The 19,596-nt window shown below is 44.3% G+C and overlaps 4 protein-coding genes across 7 annotated transcripts; 1 reads left to right on the top strand and 3 right to left on the bottom strand.

Moving 5' to 3' along the window:
• The first annotated feature begins 707 nt into the window (after nucleotides 1-707).
• LOC105703443 (NADH dehydrogenase [ubiquinone] 1 alpha subcomplex subunit 9, mitochondrial) lies at nucleotides 708-3,761 on the top strand. Of its 3 annotated transcripts, XR_002762240.1 has the most exons (8): nucleotides 708-970; nucleotides 1,132-1,358; nucleotides 1,455-1,748; nucleotides 1,842-2,008; nucleotides 2,226-2,354; nucleotides 2,458-2,647; nucleotides 2,785-3,035; nucleotides 3,243-3,761. XR_002762240.1 is itself a non-coding variant. In XM_023432898.1 (7 exons), exons 1-7 carry the CDS (start codon nucleotides 934-936, stop codon nucleotides 2,968-2,970), a joined length of 1,230 nt encoding a protein of 409 aa, XP_023288666.1. In that variant the 5' UTR covers nucleotides 708-933; the 3' UTR covers nucleotides 2,971-3,138. The 3 variants fall into 3 exon arrangements, 2 of the variants coding, with proteins under 2 accessions (XP_023288666.1, XP_012287273.1); XM_023432898.1 differs by lacking the exon at nucleotides 3,243-3,761 and having other exon boundaries at nucleotides 2,785-3,138; XM_012431850.2 differs by lacking the exon at nucleotides 3,243-3,761 and having other exon boundaries at nucleotides 710-970; nucleotides 1,150-1,358; nucleotides 2,785-3,138.
• LOC105703444 (insulin-like growth factor-binding protein complex acid labile subunit) lies at nucleotides 3,203-6,009 on the bottom strand. Its single transcript, XM_012431851.1, has 3 exons — nucleotides 5,643-6,009; nucleotides 5,327-5,446; nucleotides 3,203-5,061 (listed from the first exon to the last, which is right to left on the bottom strand). The coding sequence occupies exons 1-3, from the start codon at nucleotides 5,658-5,660 to the stop codon at nucleotides 4,012-4,014; spliced, it is 1,188 nt and encodes a 395-aa protein (XP_012287274.1). The 5' UTR covers nucleotides 5,661-6,009; the 3' UTR covers nucleotides 3,203-4,011.
• A 934-nt stretch (nucleotides 6,010-6,943) lies between these two features.
• Nucleotides 6,944-8,305, bottom strand: LOC105702607 (signal peptidase complex subunit 3). Of its 2 annotated transcripts, none has more exons than XM_023432423.1 (5): nucleotides 7,982-8,305; nucleotides 7,718-7,791; nucleotides 7,458-7,546; nucleotides 7,275-7,360; nucleotides 6,944-7,170 (listed from the first exon to the last, which is right to left on the bottom strand). In XM_023432423.1, exons 1-5 carry the CDS (start codon nucleotides 8,122-8,124, stop codon nucleotides 7,041-7,043), a joined length of 522 nt encoding a protein of 173 aa, XP_023288191.1. In that variant the 5' UTR covers nucleotides 8,125-8,305; the 3' UTR covers nucleotides 6,944-7,040. The 2 variants fall into 2 exon arrangements, with proteins under 2 accessions (XP_023288191.1, XP_012285721.1); XM_012430298.2 differs by having other exon boundaries at nucleotides 7,275-7,378; nucleotides 7,982-8,300.
• Nucleotides 8,306-8,587: 282 nt separating this feature from the next.
• On the bottom strand, nucleotides 8,588-19,061 carry LOC105703457. The gene is made up of 9 exons (XM_012431873.2): nucleotides 18,869-19,061; nucleotides 14,199-14,287; nucleotides 13,063-13,245; nucleotides 12,571-12,791; nucleotides 12,336-12,500; nucleotides 11,364-11,745; nucleotides 11,056-11,212; nucleotides 10,203-10,761; nucleotides 8,588-10,099 (listed from the first exon to the last, which is right to left on the bottom strand). Exons 2-9 carry the CDS (start codon nucleotides 14,239-14,241, stop codon nucleotides 8,954-8,956), a joined length of 2,856 nt encoding a protein of 951 aa, XP_012287296.1. The 5' UTR covers nucleotides 14,242-14,287; nucleotides 18,869-19,061; the 3' UTR covers nucleotides 8,588-8,953.
• Nucleotides 19,062-19,596: the final 535 nt, after the last annotated feature.

Genomic DNA, 19,596 nt, shown 5'->3' with positions numbered 1-19,596 from the left:
TGGGTCTCCATATTCACGTTTTAAAGTATGAAACGATTTGAGAAAGCTAGCAAGGCCGGCACTTCCCTGTTAATATTACTTAGTCCATCGATTTCGTCGGCCCCGCGGACCTGAACTTCAATGCTAATTCAACGCCGTCGTCGACGCCAATTCGCCATTTATTTCGCAAGTGCGACAATTCATTAAGGACGCGCTTTCATTCCGCCTAACAACGACGGGGCTGTGTACAAGCCTTCTTTCATAACGAGGCCGTAATTGCGCGAGGCTAAAAGGGGCATTACTTAGTCCATCGATTTCGGCCGCGCCGCCGACATGAATTTCGATGTATGGAAATATGTCACCGGGCTCCTTCCCTTCGGCGTGAATTAATCTCTCGTCGCCTCGAACGATAACGAGGTTACGTCTAAGCGCTCTCGTGTCGAGGGATTATTTTAAATAATAGCTGTCAGTTAGGCAGGAAATTATTCCTCTCGTGTGGAAAAGGTGCCGCGAAGTATCGATGATTTGGTTCCTTCGTGCGGCACAAGATAGCGGCTATGGGGAAGATGCATGGTGGCGCTATCTTCGAGCTTGACGATGAACTTGCTTGCCAGTTTTATTCGGTCGGCTGAAAAGTATTAAAAGTGTTGTGGCATTATCGACATGCGATCAACGAAGAACAGAAATCTTGCGCCTATTTGAAGCATCAGTCGATAATGTAGGGTGACAAATCTGGAAGTGGGAGATCCAATGTATGAGTGTGGACTTGCGCATACGGGACTTTAAAAACGATTGTTCGCGCACGAATTGTTGAACAAGAAGTGCATTCGTAATTTATAACCTGCTGGAAATTACGGAATAGGGAATAAAGCAGAGGATTAACATGATAAGCGAAGTAACGAGTAGATAAATAATTGCTACCTTAACCTCAAATTAGCATCGCGCGATCTCGAAATGGCGCAGATTCAAAAGTACAGTTTGCGACTGGCACGTAAGTTGTTCTCATAATTTATAATTATCTTAAGGTCGTATGTAATCATTATTACAATGAAACTCGACCTGGCAGCCTGCAAAGGCTATTTGGATAGTTTAATTTCATGGGTTAACCTATATGTTCCCTGATGTGGATATTAACAATTATGTAATGGCAAGGCAATGCTGTTTACCTAGAAAAACAGACTTTACTGGCAAGCAGCGCAGCAACTCAGACGTGTAATTACTCCAGTAATCCGAGGATAATTAAGGATTCTAACACAGCGGCTCTAAAAAGAGGAACAGGAGGGCGGAGTTCTTTTAACGGCTCCGTGTGCACCGTTTTTGGTGCTAGTGGGTTTCTTGGGCGGTATGTCTGCAATCAATTAGGAAAAATTGGGACACAGGTAAATTCCGTTGCATATCCAAGGTATAAACATGTTATGAGAGTATGGGAGGTTATCAAAATTGCAGAAATGAAAGTATGAATCTTTATGTTGTAGTTAATTATTCCATTTCGAGGGGATCACTACAACGTTATGCAGTTAAAATTATGTGGCGATTTAGGACAAGTGCTTTACAGCCCTTTCCACTTGTGTGATGAAGAATCCATTCTGAAAGCAATTAAATACTCAAATGTTGTTGTAAATTTAATTGGCTGCGATTGGGAAACCAAGAACTTTAAGTTCAACGATGTAAATGTCGAAGGGCCAGCACGACTTGCCAGACTTGCAAAGCAATCTGGAGTAGAACGATTCATTCATGTTTCTTGTCTTAACGTGACTGCTAATGAGCCAGTGAGTTGAATATTTTATTATAAAATGTACTTCTCTTGTAAGGAATGCTTATCTATCGTTAACGAAACTCATTTCTGTTTCCTTCTTCATAAGCCAAAATTTTTGAAAACTGGCTCCAGATTCTTAAAGTCAAAATTGGCTGGTGAAGAAGCAGTAAAAAAAGAATTCCCAGAAGCTACGATCGTTCGGCCATCGGACATATATGGCCAAGAGGATAAATTCCTTCGCCAGTACGGTACCAAATTCAGAGTGCACTTGAGGTAATCAAAAAACAATTCGTTTCGTTGAGATGGAATTTTTAAAGTAATATATAAGTAGTGACAAGGCTCTTATTTATGAAACTTTTCTCAGAACTGGGTGTACTGAATTATTTCAAGTTTCATGAATGATTAACTTCTCTGTTGCCATTTTCATGTCATCTTAATATTTTAGTTCACTCATTTAAATCGAGTGATAAAGAATGTCATTCTCTTTCAGAGGAATACCCCTCTGGGAGAAGGGTGAAAAAACTGAAAAACAACCTGTTGCAGTATATGATGTTGCAGCTGGCATAGCAGCATTAGTAAAAGATCCAAATACGGCAGGCAAAACATACCAATTTGTTGGGTCTGTAACTAGAATATATTACTTACATCAATTTTGGTTGTTTTGTTACTTCAAAGAACACGATGCAAGTTTCTTTTCTAAAATGTTTGCACTTTTTTTGCAGGCCGAAACGTTATAAGTTGTCTGAGCTGGTTGATTGGTTTTGTGGTTTCCTAAGATACGAATCCAAGAAGTACGGATATCGAAGACTTGATATTAAACGTTTTCCATTATTTTATTTGAAACTTGAATTATGTTCAGCATTAAGCCCTAGTTACCCAGCAGGTCTCCTTCATTGGGAGGGTATTGAAAAAGTGAGTAAGGTTGAAAGATTTTTAAAAAGCCCAAAAATAGATCAAGCCCTTTTCTAAACAAAAGTCCGACAAATGGGGTGCTCAAATAAGTAATTTACCGGCATAAACAAACGTGGTAAATTAATTCTATCTTATAGGAACACATAAGCGACGTCGTTCTGAAAGACTTACCTACCCTTGAAGATCTAGGAATTCAGTTAACCGAAATGGAAAATCAAGTCCCATGGGAGATGAAAATTTACAAAATTGATGGCACTTACGATGCTGACTTAGGAGAATTTGATCCACCACCGTTCCCTAAAACCGTCCCTCTTCCATATTAGTGACAGTTCTTACCATATAAGCACATGAAATCACATCGTACCACAGTGAAGGAGGTATCTCTTCGGTGCGTTATAATTTATTCGTACAAGTGAAAAGAAATCATTGCAACTACGAGGTAGTCATTTGTGTACATAGGAAATCTCCTAAATAAAGATTGTTCCTCGTAAGGAAGCCACTTTCTGTGCGCCCTAACCTCGTAATGATAGGGAACCAATGAACAACACTTGTCGATCGAAGTGGTGAATCATTTTATTGTGGTTATTGTTAACAGAAAGTCATAACCTCAACCGTGTTGGCAGAGGTCTATCTTCGATCAAAGCACAGAGTACTTCTCCGGTTAAGCTAGCTGTCGGTAAAAACGAGGGAATGCCACGCTGTACTAACGAAGCAGACGTCGATACGAGGATTGCACGAATTCTTTAGCAGAGGATGAGAAGATGCAGAAATTCCTTAATTATTCCTGCATCCCGATGTTCGTTTCGCGCACGTACAGTTAAGGCGATGTGGGAGAACCGCTTTAGAGACCGAGTGAGAAACTTAGCAGTTCCCCGGTGTGCTCGATCACTACAGGAGTTTCACGTCAAATGATCTTGGAATGAATAATTAATGTTTAGGACCGATACAAGGTATAGTTAATGTCATTTCTATTGGTCATTGTCCTCGATTGCATTTAAGGATATGCGCGTCAGCTCAGCCGATGGGACTTGAAACTTCCACCGAGCAGAATTCCTTTGAACGTCTCTCACCATTGTAATCGTTTAGGAAGAACAAAGAAGAAAATCCATCCAAAGGAATTCGTAATTCTTTATGACTCGAGTCGAAGTACTCAACTCATCGCACCCCTAATATCCACATAACGAACACCGACAGAGTTGGGGGTCGCAGCGCAAGCTCAACACCGCGGAGGCATGCACACCAGGAGGTGTGGATTCCAGAAAGCCGACCTCGACGAAGAGGACCTTCTTGCTCGAGATACTATCACGGAAGCTGCCCCTCGCGGCGTGCTAGATACAGACGTGCTTTAGATTCCATAGAAAAAGTTAGACGAGGGGGAGCAAAAGGATCGCAAGAACAAGCTGGCTGCCCGCTAAGGTGCTCGACCTGGAGCCCAGATTATCGTGCACGACCTTCTCGTGGCAGCGGGCTATGACGTCGAAGTCGACCGTGTTCATCGGCTTGCCGTTGTACTCCAGCGGCGAGATGCAGAAATTCCGCTGCTGGAATTCAACCACCGAGCTGTTGGCGAAGTCGCTCTCGAGGACGTCGTGGATCTGGCAGTCGCAGGGGAAGTAGTTCTCGACGGCGCTGATGGTGCCGACCTCCAGGACCGCATCGCCGGGTCGAGGGGCCTCCAATACGTGGTTCCCGTGGAACCTGAACATCCCAATGGCGCTGTTCGAGTAGATGTGCAGCTGCTCGATGGCGTCTATCTTGTTGTTCATGATGTTGATGTTGTCCACGTGGCTGAGCCCGTTGAAGGCGTCCTTGCGGACAACGGCGAGGTCGCTGTCCTGGACGTTCAGCTCGTGGACGTGGCTGAGCCCGTTGAACGTGTTCGGCCTCAGGCTGTCCAGGTCCATGTAGGTCATCTTCAGCATCCCTACGTTCTGGAGCCCGTGGAACGAGTCCGCTTCCACGATTCGGATCCCCGAGGGCAAGATCAGGTGCTCCACGTTGCTCAGCCCCGAGAACGCGTTACCGCGGATCGTTATTAACGGATTGTTGCTCAAGAGGATCAGCTTGATGTTCGAGGTCCCGGCAAAGGAGTTCTCCTCTATGTAGCCGATCTTGTTGTTGGCCAGCAGCAGCACGGTCACGTTCTGCAGGGCCGCAAAAGAGAATTGCCCTATGAACGGAAGGGACGTGTGCTGGATAGAGAGCTCGGTCAGCTTGTTAAGACCCCGGAAGGCGAAGGGCTTTATCAGCGAAATCGTGTTCCCGTCCAGGTTCAGCTTCCTTAGCGCCTTCAGGCCGTTGAATGCCTCCATCCTTATCACGGAGAAGTTATTCTTCGTCAAGGACAGCTCCTCCACTGTCGTAGGAAGCTGCCTCGTGGGGATGTCTTGCAAGCCTCCTGTGTTGCAGAGGACCTGGAGCGGATTAGGGAATTAGTCCAGTTCCTCCAAGGGGATGTCAAAGTGCCATCCGAAGAGTCAACACTTTTCTCCGGGTGTACCGATTCGTTTTTTTCGTTTCGAACTTCACCACGTGAACATGGAGGCTATGAGGAAGGTCCCGATACCTACGAGGTTTAATTATTTTTTAAATTTGCTTATAGATGTTTAGAAAAATTGTTATAAAAAAAAAATTTAATTTCATGGGTGTCAGGACCTTCCTCGTGAACTTCGTATTTACCTGCGTGGGGGAGAGACATATGCATTCCAGCAAACACTGAAGCCCTTCCGTGGTGACATCCTCTTGCGACGTGAAAGAGACACTCGTCACAGCCGAACATAATAGGAGATAAATCCAGGTCTGCAATTAACGACAGAGATTACATTAAGACTTGTCAAGACACCCACGAGTGGGAATCCCATGTTGGGTATCCTAATTAACGAGTCGAAAGATCTGCGCTGATTGGAACATAATCCGGGAATACCGAGGATGCGAGGAGGGATCAAAGAAATAGGATTAAATGTCTCTCGACGTATGCAAATACGAGCATTTGTACCTGCGCTCTGCGATACATCAATCCGAGGAGTTGCAGGGCGCATGCCTCAGCATCCGGGCGAGCCAGCGATCGCTACGATATCCACCAGTATTTCGATATGCACCCAGGGAAAAAAGGCACCCACCGCGAACTTTTTTCGAGCGAAGACGAGCCCCTTCTCCAGTCGAGGACGAGGGGAATATTCGAAAACGAGCTAGATGGTCCCTCTGCGCGAACGGCGCTCCCTTGATCGGGCCGAGTCCGACCGCACCTGCATTCGGCTCTACAAGCCGGGTCTCTGCTTTATTTCTCTCTTCACCTGCGTTGTGCGCAAGCTCATAATTATTCTCCCCCGTTCCCTGTGTCAGGAACGAGCTTATTAAGCTGGCTGGCCCCCTTTTTCGGGACGCTCTCCTTCCCGAAAGGCCTGGCTTATGGCTCCTACCTCTAACTTAATTAATCCCATTTTATATATATATATTTTTTTTTTTTCCATCTCATTTGAAATTATTTCCCGTAAGGAGTATATGTAAGAGGGATTTAAATGGGAGTATAAATGAGGGGTATGAAGTTTTAGGATTTAATTGGATTAGAATAGAAAACGACGCACGTCGTTTGAATGGCGCGTATGGATAGTGCACGTCTACGACGGACGTTGGACTGATAGTGAATAATTAAGTGGGAGGTGGGATAGTTTTTGATACTTCTTTGGAGAGGGTGAAAGAACTCCCTGGCTTTTTTGGGGCAATATCTCTTATCGAGGTGTATGCCGCGTTCTAAAATGAAACCGATATGAATATCTATATTATGGAATTTCATCTTCTGAAATGATGCCACTATTTGCGTGGTGGGAAGTCATTCGTGTCTACGACATGTACATAGGAATGTCGGTGCACTTCTCGCGAAGTAGGTCCCTATTTTATCGGCAAGTCGACGGGCATGAAATGTTCACAAAACAGAGATGCGCCAAGTAGAATTGAATTGGGAAATTGCTTATGGGCAGAGTCACGCGGAAACTATGTCACAGAAATAGTATGAAATCTGTTATATCTCCTTCTTGGTAATTTAATATCTAATCGTAGGCTTACATTTTTTTTCTAGAAATATGGAACCTTAGAAACGTTAGAGATGTTAGGTCACCGATTTTGTGGCTGGTGGAGTCAGAAAATAATTCGTTTCATTGGTCGTTTCCGGTGTTTCCCATCGACGAATGGGGACGCAACACGTAAGGTAGAAAGTTCTGATTTTATCGCTGTTAACTGTACTTCCTGATAACCTGTCTTGCCGATAGCTGTTATTACTAACGTTGCATCCATATGTGATGATAGTAAATTCCATGTTTAATATTTATTTTCTTTTGTGCAAATGAAGTCGCAGAAAAATTACAATATTAACATCTGCACACGGCCAATGTTAATTTTAGACTCGGGAAGTGGTGTAGACCGAAGGGAACGCGAACTTATGAGAACCGGTTGCACTGACACTTGGTAATAATCCAGCATTTGGAATTATGTTCCATGATAGGGTCAACGTAACGTTCTTGTTCCCTCTGAAATAAAAAATACACAGTGAGAGCTGGATGGCGTGTTAACTTCAGTTTTACGAGGCCTATGATCTTGAGAAAGAACGATACATGGTCAGAAAAGTCATTACCTTAGACCGTGTCCGTCATCCCAGAAATAATATTTCGTGTTCACATTTTGAAAGTCAAGTAGGGCGTTGTCTCCTCTTAACACTATCTTATCCCATAACACAACCTATGAATAAGGGAGATTATGAACGATCGATACACTTGTTGGACGCTTCCCAAAATATTTAACAAGCAGTAAGAAGTACCTGATTAACATCATTGGTTTCTGTACGATATTCAGCTGTGAGAAATAAAAATAATTGTTTAACGTTCCAGTTAAACAATGGAGTGAGATGTATTACTGCGTTAAGGAAATAAATTCAAAAGCTGGTCAGATGTAGTAACAAAATTTTTGCTCCGAATGCTTCATTAAAAAATTTGAAGGGAAAAATTTTTGTTCAATTACAAGTGAATTTCTGAAATGTTCTCCTTTATAAATATTTATATACACTATGAAAAAGGATATCAGTCTGTAGATTGAAGGTTAAGAAACCAAGATCGTTCTTTTCCCTCGACGCACTGTAATCTGGTACGTTCTTTCTGTAACATACAAGTGTAAAATTATAAAAATTCATACCGACGGTCCAACCAATATTACCACACCAGTTGATTATTTTTTAAAAACAATGCAGCGTTAATAGTAAATACGGGCATGCTGCTTTTATTAATCTTCCTCGCTGCGGTGTATAATTAAAATACCGCCACCATCGGAAGATTACAATATACTCACACGACAACTTTAACAGTGTCTATTGTGGCATTCGCCCTGTAGTCGATAAATACAGTTGTCAGGAAGCAACATAACGTGAGGCAAGCCGACACGCTCAGAGTAAAAGCTACGATAGAGTTTGCTCGGGAAAAAAATGACTGCATTCTCGTATTTATCACTGATCACCGTGCAATTATAAACGACTCTTGAACTTCCACGCAATCGGTTTCCTTTTTCATCAACTCCAGTGCCCGGTCATAACCATTTTCTCTCGTTCGACTTGACCGAATAATTCAACGTGTACCATGTACAGTGAGACACGTTCGTGAAGCATGGAAAAGTAACATTTCCGCTGCCAGGTAGACTTATACCAGAGAATAGCAAAAAGTGACAGAGAGTGCCTGCACTTTGAGTTTTTTCGCCCCTTATGGCGCTGGCATATAACGTCGGTGCATCGAAACTGGTGCATACTTAGCACGGATGCATATCCACTTCCCAGTCCTAAAAATAATTGTTAACTTCGTTCCTAATTTATTTAAAATAAGAATTTACTTCGAAAAAAGAATCCGTGGGTCTTCATATAATTTTCCAAAAATCGGAAATGGCAAGGCTGACATTAACGCAAAATTCATTGGGAATGTTTCACACTTTATTTACAAAAAAACATTCTTAGAACATATATGATAATAGAGTATGTAATAATTTATGTACAGTAATTATTTCGCCGATCAATTACATTTCTCGGGCCACTTGGAAGTGGCAAGTGCCCTCGGGAAATAAATTGCGAACTCCGTTGCTTTGTACATCAAGTGAAGTATGGATTTCGAAGGATCCTCAGAACGCTATTAAATAGCACCGAGTTCGTTCCAAGTTCAATTGACGATTCTTAGAGTTTACCTCTGACTTAATCGGAAAGATGCAGCAAATTCCCTTACAATGAATGATTATTAAACCTACCAAATGACGCATATCTTCTTATCTATACGCTTCTTTTTATCCAACGTAGGGAAAGGGTGGATAGGCAACAGGCTGTGGGAAGTACCCCGGGAATGGCTGTACAGTAGGCTGCAACGGCACCGTGGACGTGACATAAGTCGTCAGTTCCGTTGGAATGACTTTAGTGGAGAACAAAGTGGTGTACGCGGTTTTTGCGCCAAAAGTGAGTTTCAGCACCCTTGAGTCAGACACGGTAGCCAGGGTCTGAGTGACAATGGGAGCACTGGTGACAGTGAATTGTGGTTGTTGCTGGGGGAAAAGCGGCACCTGAGGCTGCGGCACCGGGGGCGGGAGAATAGGCGAAATGGTGGAGGTGCCGTACTCATAGGACGTCCTGGGAACCGTGGCAACGGGTCTCGAAAGGGTGGAATAGACCGTATTCCCGCCACTCAGCACGGGAATGACATGGGACTCGTACACGGTCTCCAGGACGACCACAGGTCGGGACGTGGTGATCACCTGGGGTTGGGGTTGGCCAAAGTACTTGTACAACGCGAGTTGTTGAGCCTGTTCCGGCGAAAGCTGGGGTTCCTTGGCCATGAGACTGGGTTGTACCGAATCTATCTTCGCCTTGGACGGGGTAACCGACCTGAAGACGTCCAAATCGGAGATCCCTTCATTCCCAGGGATCATAACTCGCTTGGGAATGTCGTCGTCGTCCCTATCGTCATCACCAAAGTCCAATTCCAGGTGAAGCTCGCTGCCGGCTTCGTCCAGCTTAGAGTTGAACTCGTTGAGGGTCTTGCTTGGGATGAACTGGTAGATCTCCATCGGTGGAAGAGTCTTCGTGGCTGTGACCACTCTGGCTATGTTGTAGGTCTGGACCAAGGTGAGCCTGGTGGTGTTGCCCCCGGAGATCACGGGCAGGAGGTGGGTCTTCAAGAGGGTCTGGGTCGTGGAGAAGGTCTCTGTGATCGTCTCCAGCGGTGGGGTAGCCTGACCTGCCTCCAGCGATACTGCTGGAAGTGTCGCTATGGACGAGTCGATGGGCAACGTCGTTTCGTAGGCCGCACCCGTGTTGGCCAGGATGTTCTCTGTCAGAGGCTCCGTCGGGGCGATGCTACTTGTCGGTTCTGCCGTCGCGAATGATTTTTTTATGGTGGAGGTCACCGTCACGTAGCGGGTGTTTCGCATGGTTCCCACCTGGAAGCAGAGACGGCAAGCGTGAGCAAAGGGTTCCAAGGAACCTTGGAACTTGGTTCCGCATTAATTCTTCGGTATCATCCAAGCTATGATCGATTCTTACCTGGAAGGTGTACGGCGATTTGATGGTCGCGATCTCGAAATAAACGTCATTAAAGTCTGCAGGCGTGGATATCTCGACATTGAGCGTCTCTACCGGCAGGACGTGTTGCTGCGGCTGCTGCAACGACTCTTGCGGCTGATCTTGCTGCAGCTCGCGTTGCTGATCTTGCTCGTGCTCTTGAGCTACGGTCTCCGCGACTTCGCTCGCTTCTTTCGACTCGTCGTCTAGCGATCCCTCTTGGATCTTTCGCTGAGCCATCGGCATGGGCGTCTTTTCTTCGGCCCCGACTTCCGGCGCGCTTGTTTCCGGCGCCAACGTCCTATCATCTTCATCGGCAACCACCTGCTTGCGGATCGCAATTCTGGGTTTAGGAGTCGTCTTGTAGGACCAGCGGCCTGGGGTCCTTGGGAGCTTTACCTTGGGCAAGGGACCCGCCGATGCGAGTGGTTCGTTCTTGGGCTTACCCGGCTTTGCGATAGGGACTGGGTTATTAGGCCTGAAACCGTTTCGCCTACGCGTTACGGCCGGCTCCGTCGTCGTTGTTTGCTGGATACGATTCCTGAAACGCGAGTTAAGGCCATGTCAATGTGCCGCCAAAGAGGACTCGCTTATGACACTTCTCTTCGAACTGAATGAACCGAATCGTTTGAAACTTTGCTACGCAAATGTGGAGGCTGCAAGGAACGTCCCGAAAAAATTCCAATTTTATAGAAATTATTTATGAACGTTTTTTAAATTTTGTTTATTAGGAAACTTTGTTCGTACGTGGCAGGACCTTCCTTATAGCCTTCGTATTCACGTAGCGCGGGACTGGTCCTTTAAGGAACGGACAAACTGATCATTAGGTAGATACTTGTAACTTGGTCGGGCTGTGGTTGGACGAGCTTTCCCCAGACTTCTTTGCTGAGCCTGTGGCTCGTTGTTCTCCAAATCCTCGGCGATCTTGTTCCGGAATTTTGGTCGCGACTGGATACCTCCCGTGTGTCTGCGAGTGGTTCTCACACTGGGACCTGATAATAGGAAAAAATTCATCCTTGGCGTAAAGAGACTCGGTATTCTTGCCTTCAGGCCCAAGTGCATTTGGCGCGTTTCTCACGAAGCGACCCTACAAGACCCCCAAATGTATTTGGCTCGAAAATTCATCAAGTTACAGATAATGACCTGAGGGTGCACTGAAGAGGACTTCCAGAGGCAAGGACGATTCCTCTTGCTGGACAGTCGGTGTTGGTTCCAGGTGGGGTTTCAGCTTCCCTTGTTGTGGACCAATGGTCTTCAGAATCCTTTGCGCGTTTGTAGGTCGAACTTTTCCTTCGGGAACAGCCGGAGCTGCTGGAGTGAGAATCCTGGAAGAGCTCTGCAAGACCTGGGCGTACTTTCCATTAATGTATGTCCCAATTACGCTGGTTTCATGGACAGTCGTTAAACCATCCTTCACGATGGTACCGCCAAGTTTGGTCACCAACCCTGTTGGATTTTCTTTGTCTCTTCTAGGCGTTGGTCGAGGCTTTGGCGAGATTTTCGTGGATGGCTTCAAGTTTATTATCTGCGAGAGAATATTCTTTTTTAGCAGAGGAGGGATTTTATCTAGAGGTACATGGGCTTGCTTATGGAACTACTCAGGTGATCCGCGTCTCCTGGAATTTTTATTGGAATCTAGACACGTCAATGTTAAAAATAGACTGTTTGTGAGATGCGACCGAACATCCTTCATCATTCTGAATTTAAAAAGCGAGAGGCCGAACAGGGGCCGAGAGAATGGTTCGATAGCGGGAAAGCGTGGGAAATCGGCGGTAATCAGTAAGTAAGGATAGTCCTCGGTTTGCCTCTCAACCTCGTAAAGCAGAAGGCGGCTTCGGAGTACACGAGACATGCCATTAGTTCCGGAGAAACAAGAAACTACTCGTGCCACTAGCACACTATTCAGCTCCTGGAGAACGAGTTTTCTCGGGGCAAATATGCAAAATGTGCCCGCAAAGTCTCAGCTCGCTCATGTTCCGGTAATTCCAGAACATTAGCACCGAACCCGCTTTGCCTATATCATTTTTTATAGAATTAGTAAAATCTCTAATGAGGTTCTCGGATCGTTAGGTACGTCGGTAATTGATAATCTTGTTTTCTACATTCTGACGTTACCTTGTACGTCTCGTCGACGATTTCGCTGGGTTGTTTAGACAGAAAGTCGTACTCTGGCTCTGCCAAATTGTTTCCAAGTACTGGTGTTTCGTACTTAGAGTTGACTTGGATCACCGTTGACATTACCGGTGACTTAGTTACCACGTTTACGTGGGTTTTAACATTCTGTGAACGACAATCGGTTTCAGCAACGTCCATAAAAATCTATAATTAAATACTCTTTTTATCCCCTTACGTTATCGTTCCCGTGCACGACATTCTGTTCGGATTGGTTGACGACGTTTTGCTCCACCACGGAATTGACAACGATCTTTCCACCTTTCTGTGGCTTTTTTGTTTCGGAATCTGCCTCGCTTTTGTAGGTTTTGCTCGGCTGGATGTCTGGATGTTTCTTTTGCACGTCTGGTTTTGTTTGAATCGCCGGACTGGTTATTGCCATCTTTCCTTTATCACCGTCTGGAATGGCGATAACGATCCCATAAGCTTGTTTGTTCCCTCGAAAATCAAAAATCCATCCAATAGTCCCTCTCCAAGTCTTAGAACATTTTCAAGTTAAACTCTTTATTCTAAGCAGAAATTTACACCTTACTGAAGGAACACACTTCTGAGGAAAAGAAAGTTTTCCCTAGGAGGAAGATCTCTGCCGAGTCTGTCGTCAGATTAACTCCAATTATCTCTCGGGTTACGCGGAAGAACTTTGAGGCTTAGAAGAATAATTGTTACTTACCGGGCGGAGCACTTTGCGGGCTGAATACCATTACCGTGTTACCAATTGTTGTGGTGAAATCCAGAAAACCATAGACAGTCTGTGTAATGAAGTCATTGTTTGCGGGCGGTTCTTCTACTGTTGAGACTGCCACCTTGGTACTTTGGGTTTGGCTCGTGTAAACCTGAGCAAAGCATCCTACAGCTGCAAATAAATGGGAAGATGAAGAATAAAACATGATAACTTCCCCATCAGCTGCATTTGCGACTGGACATCAACGGCGACATAGTAAAAGACGTAATCCGTCGATGAAAATCAGCGGACCACTTGCTTTCTTTTATGGACTGAATTTTCCTTCCGCGAGGAAGAAACTTCAGGTGTCATGGAACTGGCATACCATTAACAACGGAATGTCTGCCATTTGCGTATGAATAAGGACGGCGAGTCCTCGAGATGAGGAGAAATAGACGCGCGCCTTTTTAGGCTCGAGCAACGTCCAGGAGCGAAAATTCAAGATGGCCTTCATCCTGGACAATGGCATCTCTCTAACGCACATACTATCGGAAATGGCTCCTTCTTGAAAGACAACCGGACACGTGCCTTCCTTGACTTTCCTCTCTGGACTCAACCTACATATCCACGCTTCGGCGGACTTTCTGCTCGCCGGTCGTTGGTAAAAGTGAAGTGGACCAAGTTGGCGGCCTTACGGATACCCAGGAATTTCTACGAGCTATACTTTTTCAGACTGCAGCACGTGTCACGGTAACACGTGCCACCATGCCCCGACGACGTAAAGAAACCATAGCGTTTGCTGCGCTCTGCTGTATTTGGTGCGCGCACGCAGGTCGATTAGAGTCCCCTCGGAGCGGATCCCGGGAAAATTACATACTCCTTCCTTACACGGGAAATTACACCCCAGGGAAAATTACATGAACCTTTCCGAGCACTGATCGACCGTAATCTACATGCCTTGAATAATCCGGAATACATTTTTTTCCACGGTTTAATCGCCTTTTCATGAAGAATTACATCCACAGAATTCCTGGTAATTGTTGCGTTTTGCAGTATTTTTTACCAGTGGATTTTTCAAGATTTACAATTTTGTTCGGGGTGGATCAAGATAGAAGTTCAATTATTAACATTGTTAATGATCTTACCGTAAGCTAGGACTAGGGCACATGGGATGTACTTAGAAGTCATTTTGCAGTCAGTTTAGCATCGTATGGAATCCCCTCGAGTTCGAAATCTGTAAAGGAGAATTTCTACAAATAGTAATACAGTTTCCCAGGTGAACATTCGAATAGAATAATTGAAATCCCATCGACGATGTTAAAGGCGAGTTTCGAAGCCGCTCTGCGCGCCTTTCACCCGATTATTTTCTCACGGGTTTGCAACATGCACCTCGTAATAGTCGTAATACTCTCTGCCGATGTAAACTGCGAGTACTTATGCTGGAAAATGCGGAAAAGTGACGAATTCTCGATGTGCGAATTTTCTAAACGTACGCGCGATTTTTATTTTAAATTTTTTAAAATGGCCGCCAGGAACCGATTGATTCCTGAAGACGTGAATAATACGAATAGGTGCGAAACAATTGAAGCATCGAAGTCAAGACCGTACTTTCTCATGTGGTATTAAAAAGTAACGAGATTAGAAGCTCGGTACAACTTTCAGGATCCTTCGAATACAAATTCCAGTGAGTCACTCTTGCGTGTGCTCAAGAGTATCTGTAGCAAGGAGTGGCCTCGGATCCTTGACCTCGTTATCCTTAGAGTACTCTACAGTCCTGACCTTACTTACAGAAATGATTTTTAGATCCTCTCGATAGAAATCTCGAGGATCCATAAGAAACGATCCGACAGTTCCTTCGTCTTGAAACATTTGCATATCTTTAAAGAATCGAATTCATTAAATTCGGCACTTAGCGAGTTATCAGTAGGGTCAGTGATAAGACCTTCTCATTAGAAACGAAGATCCAGACGACAAGATTTCTTCTTTAAGTGGAATCAGGGGAAGAAAGGACTCTTTTCGATTTTTTTTTTATTTAGAGGGAAGACTTTTTAAAATCAAAACATCGAAAACTGGTCAACGACCGGTCAGGATCGTCGTCCACCTTTCTCGAGGATCATGGTCAATGTTTCCATTGACCATTTCCAATTCCGCCTTTACATTTACGTGGTCGACCCACGATAAGCATATCTCAAAACCGGTCGAATAACCCGTTAATAAATTAACATATTAAATGCCTGCCACGTCTGGACTTGGCAGAATTCAAGTCAACCCACGCCCCATATGCAGACCTTCTGTCTTCGATTAATCTTTCCTCCTGATAACACTTATCCATGTGCAGACAAGACTGCCTTGGTATGCTGGGGTATCCTACACGGCTAAAAAACATATATTAAAAAAAATAAATAAATAACCACGCATAGAGTAAAAGAGACCAAGCGCGGTTGAATCCGTATCTTGGAATTTTAATTTTTTAAAAAATCTCCCCTGGAGTCTTAGGAGGTGGTATGCTAATTTTTTGTTTGTATATTTTATGAACACGTTAGAAATTTAGTGAGTGTATTTTGCAACGCTATGACGGGATTTTCAGATTTACATTAAATGTGGGAATTTATTATTTTAGTAGAGTCTTATTTATTAAAGGTGTATGGATTTTGTGAAAATTTTTAACGGGGTCCTTTATGTCCAATATTTTTGTTAAGGGTAAAGGTGGAGGCAACGAACAGACTTCGAGGAGGGAAGAAATCGAGTTAAAGTATGCAAAAATGTTCACGGAACCAAAGACCCATCACCTTCGCCGTACCCTTGACCAGTCTCAGGACTTTTCTCTCATTTTGTTCCAGGATCGCCATCCTTGTCCTTCGAACAGCCCGAGGCCGGCTATTTCGGGTCCTGCATAAAGTCCTGAGGAATCTCTCTCGAAGATATTCCACAACGGATTTCTCGAGTCAAGCGAATGGCAAAATGACTAGAAATTCTTCACCATTGAAACTAGCATCTCGATTAGAACGATACCACCTTGGAATATGAGAAATTATTTATTCATATATACTCAATAATTATTTATAACGGGGTAGGCGATCGACGGAGGTCTATGTCGAGGAGGCTGTTCCACCAGCTTTCGCCAATCAATTTTTTTAAGGAAATATTGTCGAGTCTTTTTTAATTAGTTATTCTGCAACGAGTTTCCGCCATTATCCTCCTTTCTGGAGTTTACGTCTCCTTGGAGTCCTTGGATTATCAATGCAATCAGTGTTCAATTCCTGCACCAGAGATCCAATACGCATGTGTAGGTTCCCGAAGGTTGGGAGGTTGTTCCTGTACTTCCTTGACTGTACTTTCACCGTCGATTAATTCCTGATTAACGATCTACAGGTACGCCTTCCAGTTTCTCGCTGCAAGACGTCTTCCTGTTCATAACGCGGCCCTCCTTCGTCAGCAGCCATTTTTATCTTCGTCCTGGCGTCCTTAGAAATTATGCACATCATGTCCTTGATAAAATAGAATTAGTGACGATCATCTTCCTCATTAAATTAAATTTACGAGATTAAAAATTGAATTTTATCGAAGGCAAATTGGAAGGTCGAGTCGCGCACCAAGATCATCAGGCGCTATTGGAAATGCTGGACACGTAGACACGCGTGAACATCGCTAAGAGTCGTGATATTATCTCCAGACAGACACGCAACAATCGTTCCCATCGAATCGTGAGAAAGGATTACGCGGCCGGCATACAAGGAATTAAAGGTTCACCGCGGCCGCCTATCGCGAGCAGATAATATCGCGATTCGGTTTACGTAAATCCCCCGCGTCGTCCCGAAAATAAAGAAACCAGGTTTCGCCACGACGCGGTTTGTGAAACGGTGTCCGCGCCGATGTAACGAGACGTAATCCACGAGCCAATTATCACGCCAAGTGCTCTAAGGGAACGCAAGTCAAGGCACTGATTACAGACAACTTGCGTTCCACAATCGCTCATACCTGTGTACTAGTGAAGTACTTTCACCAGAATTTCGTTAAGTACCGTGTACCGGCGCGGAAAACGCGCATCTTCCTCCTATTGACCTAATCTCAAAAATATGAAATTGCACTTAACAATTTTTCCCCTTAAGGTGGATTTATCACCTTAAGGTGGTATGAAATTTTCTTTTTCACAAAAATTAAATCTCACGAGCATTCTTCCTTAGAGCTTAACCACGTGTTAGTTTCAGATAATTCGGTGCACCCAGTTCGGGAAAATGTTTTATTAAAATGTTTAATTAATTAAAAAATGCAGGGAATTTTAATGCTGGTTTTATCACGGTGTCGAGTTATCATTAAATATGCTCCGTGTCTTGATGCTTCGTTAAACCGAAACTTTTGGGGGATATTAGTCAGCCCTCGTCGGAGATATGAAAAATATTCTGCCTCTGGCTAATGTAATTTTCGTTCCCAGAACAATGTAATGCGTTAGATAGAAAAATGATGGTATTTTGGGACAAATCGCTTCCAGCCTTAATGGCTTCCCTTGCGACGTCGTGTCTCTCGGTGATTTGCATTTGTCATCGACTGCAAAGTGCACTCGGAGTGCATTGGCTGCACGTGGCTCACGTGAGAAACGTGACCACCTTATAATTATTCCACAGCCGTATGCAAACGACATCCACATATTTTCTTAAACGCGTTCTTCGAGGTAAAAATGAGGTTTTTTCACGCGCACTTGCACTTTTCACGTAGTTATTACACCCTGCGTCATTTCTTCGCCGGTCGCAAGAAACGTTTACAGTGGAGTTAGGATTTAAAGCTGAATATAATTTCCACGGTGTGCAATTAGCTACTGAAATTGCATCTCGCTAATGACAAATGTAGCAGGATTTAGGATTTCCGGTCTGGGCATTTTATGGCTGGGTGCTTAATTTACGTATATGGTTTTCTGCTTCTTATTTATATTTATTGTTATACCAATTTTTAACATTTTTCCTCCGGGTACACTTTGACGTTTAAAGTGTATTGTTTAATAAACACGCAGTGTTTAAATTGCAAACTTAACAGAAAATAAATGTTACGGGAAGTTTCATTATTTTCTCGGGTATAATTTAAGAAAAGGGGAACACTCGAAATTGCGGTTGCACTAGTTTCAATTACCGGGCGTCGCTTTTACTTTCTTCGTTCTCCGATCCGGATCACGTTCCAATCTTACTCGAAGGAAACCGAGACTCGGAGCAAGAAGTGAAATAAGAGGAGAATACTTTTCACTTGGACATTGCTTGGGAGACACCGAGAGATAATTTTCCTCGATTTCCGGATCCGTCTTGGACGTTAACTTCTCTCGCGGAACTAACCGAGAGAGAATTCTTTCACCCTTCCTCATGGTCTCCTGGGGTCGGTTTCACTTTCCTTCATTTTCCTCGACGACTTCGAGGGAAAGAAAGATCGATCTCGGGTGGAAGTGTGTCGTTTAAATTCCATTTACAGCTTTTTTTGTTGCAACCAGGTAGTTAGAGTCTGCGAATTACTGGTTACTCTTCTTAACAACCCGCACATTGTTTCATAAAAAAACGGAGAAAATCGAGTTTATTGCATATTGCAATGATTTTTCCTACCGCATTTTAATTTTTTAACACTTTTAATCCCTTAAGAGTTCCCAAGTTCAGTTCCCAAGCAAGGGTAAAGAAAAAAAAAAAATGGCGGCGCGTCTCCCGAGGTCGGCTCTTTAAATCGGTCAACGCCCTTGCAGACCCTATCGGTTATGAAAGCGGAGGAACCTAGGGAAGAGCGTCGAAGATGATTTTGGGGGGTTGTCGATTATCGGGGAAGAGAGTCGAAGTTCGATACGTACTTCTCGCTCGTGTTTCCCGGGGAGTCTCTTGAGGAGGAGGAACGGTTCGACGATTCGATGCCGGCGCGGTACGACGGGGAACATTCCTTTCAGCTCGCCTTGGAGTGACTGGGATGTAGCTGCCGTTGGTTTCCCTCTCTCGACTTCGGCTTCTTTACATTCTACTCCAGCCTCGATCATGGCTTTCACTTCATGCACAGGTAAATAGCCCTAGAGCGGCAACGAGTCCGACAACGGTCCAGCATCTGCGAACAAGAACCGATAATCCTATCAGGCGCGTCCTAACTAAAGACTCAAGAAAAAATCGACTAGGACCAGAATCCTATTGCCATGATCCTTTTCCGAAAGAAAATGCAAAGATCAGTCGTTTTCGTGAAAGTTTCATAAGTGACCCCTGAGACGCCATTTTGGTTTCGCCTTAATGGCTGAGTGGGTGTAAAAAGAAAATTGATAAAGGTAATGGAGTTCTTTTCACCTACAGCAAGTATCGAGGCCGAAGGATCGGTGCGAAATATACTTGGTATGAAAGTATCGAGGAAATGCTCGTATTTACTTGTATCGGTTTATTTCTGACGATCAAACGCGATTTTATGTCCAAAAAGGTGTAACGATATCCGCAAAAAAAAAAGGTGGCGGTGCTGCGTAAGTTCCGATACGCGGAACGAATTGTCCAATTTTAAGGAATTTATCGGAGAGGGAGATGTGGATCGGTGGACCACTTTCAGTCT

Source organism: Orussus abietinus, unplaced genomic scaffold (assembly GCF_000612105.2).
Source record: "Orussus abietinus isolate OABI.00-Male unplaced genomic scaffold, Oabi_2.0 scaffold50, whole genome shotgun sequence".
Classification (NCBI taxonomy): domain Eukaryota; kingdom Metazoa; phylum Arthropoda; class Insecta; order Hymenoptera; family Orussidae; genus Orussus; species Orussus abietinus.
The sequence above is the reverse complement of the archived record's forward strand: the minus strand, read 5'-3'. Positions and strand labels throughout refer to the sequence as shown.

Bases quoted from the DNA above. Each gene is read 5' to 3' on its own strand.
- LOC105703444 (XM_012431851.1), bottom strand. The intron at 5,062-5,326 runs GTAAATACGAAG...AATCCGCTCCAG, and splicing joins TATGTCTCTCCCCCACGCAG to GTCCTCTGCAACACAGGAGG.
- LOC105703457 (XM_012431873.2), bottom strand. From the start codon at position 14,241: ATGACTTCTAAGTACATCCCATGTGCCCTAGTCCTAGCTTACG. The intron at 13,246-14,198 runs GTAAGATCATTA...ATTTATTTGCAG, and splicing joins TGCCCTAGTCCTAGCTTACG to CTGTAGGATGCTTTGCTCAG. The intron at 12,792-13,062 runs GTAAGTAACAAT...TCGCCATTCCAG, and splicing joins CCCGCAAAGTGCTCCGCCCG to ACGGTGATAAAGGAAAGATG.
- LOC105703443 (XM_023432898.1), top strand. From the start codon at position 934: ATGGCGCAGATTCAAAAGTACAGTTTGCGACTGGCAC. The intron at 1,359-1,454 runs GTAAATTCCGTT...TTTATGTTGTAG, and splicing joins TAGGAAAAATTGGGACACAG to TTAATTATTCCATTTCGAGG. The intron at 2,648-2,784 runs GTGAGTAAGGTT...TCTATCTTATAG, and splicing joins ATTGGGAGGGTATTGAAAAA to GAACACATAAGCGACGTCGT.
- LOC105702607 (XM_012430298.2), bottom strand. From the start codon at position 8,124: ATGCAGTCATTTTTTTCCCGAGCAAACTCTATCGTAGCTTTTACTCTG. The intron at 7,792-7,981 runs GTGAGTATATTG...TGTATGTTACAG, and splicing joins GACACTGTTAAAGTTGTCGT to AAAGAACGTACCAGATTACA. The intron at 7,547-7,717 runs ATATCCTTTTTC...ACGCAGTAATAC, and splicing joins AACCTTCAATCTACAGACTG to ATCTCACTCCATTGTTTAAC.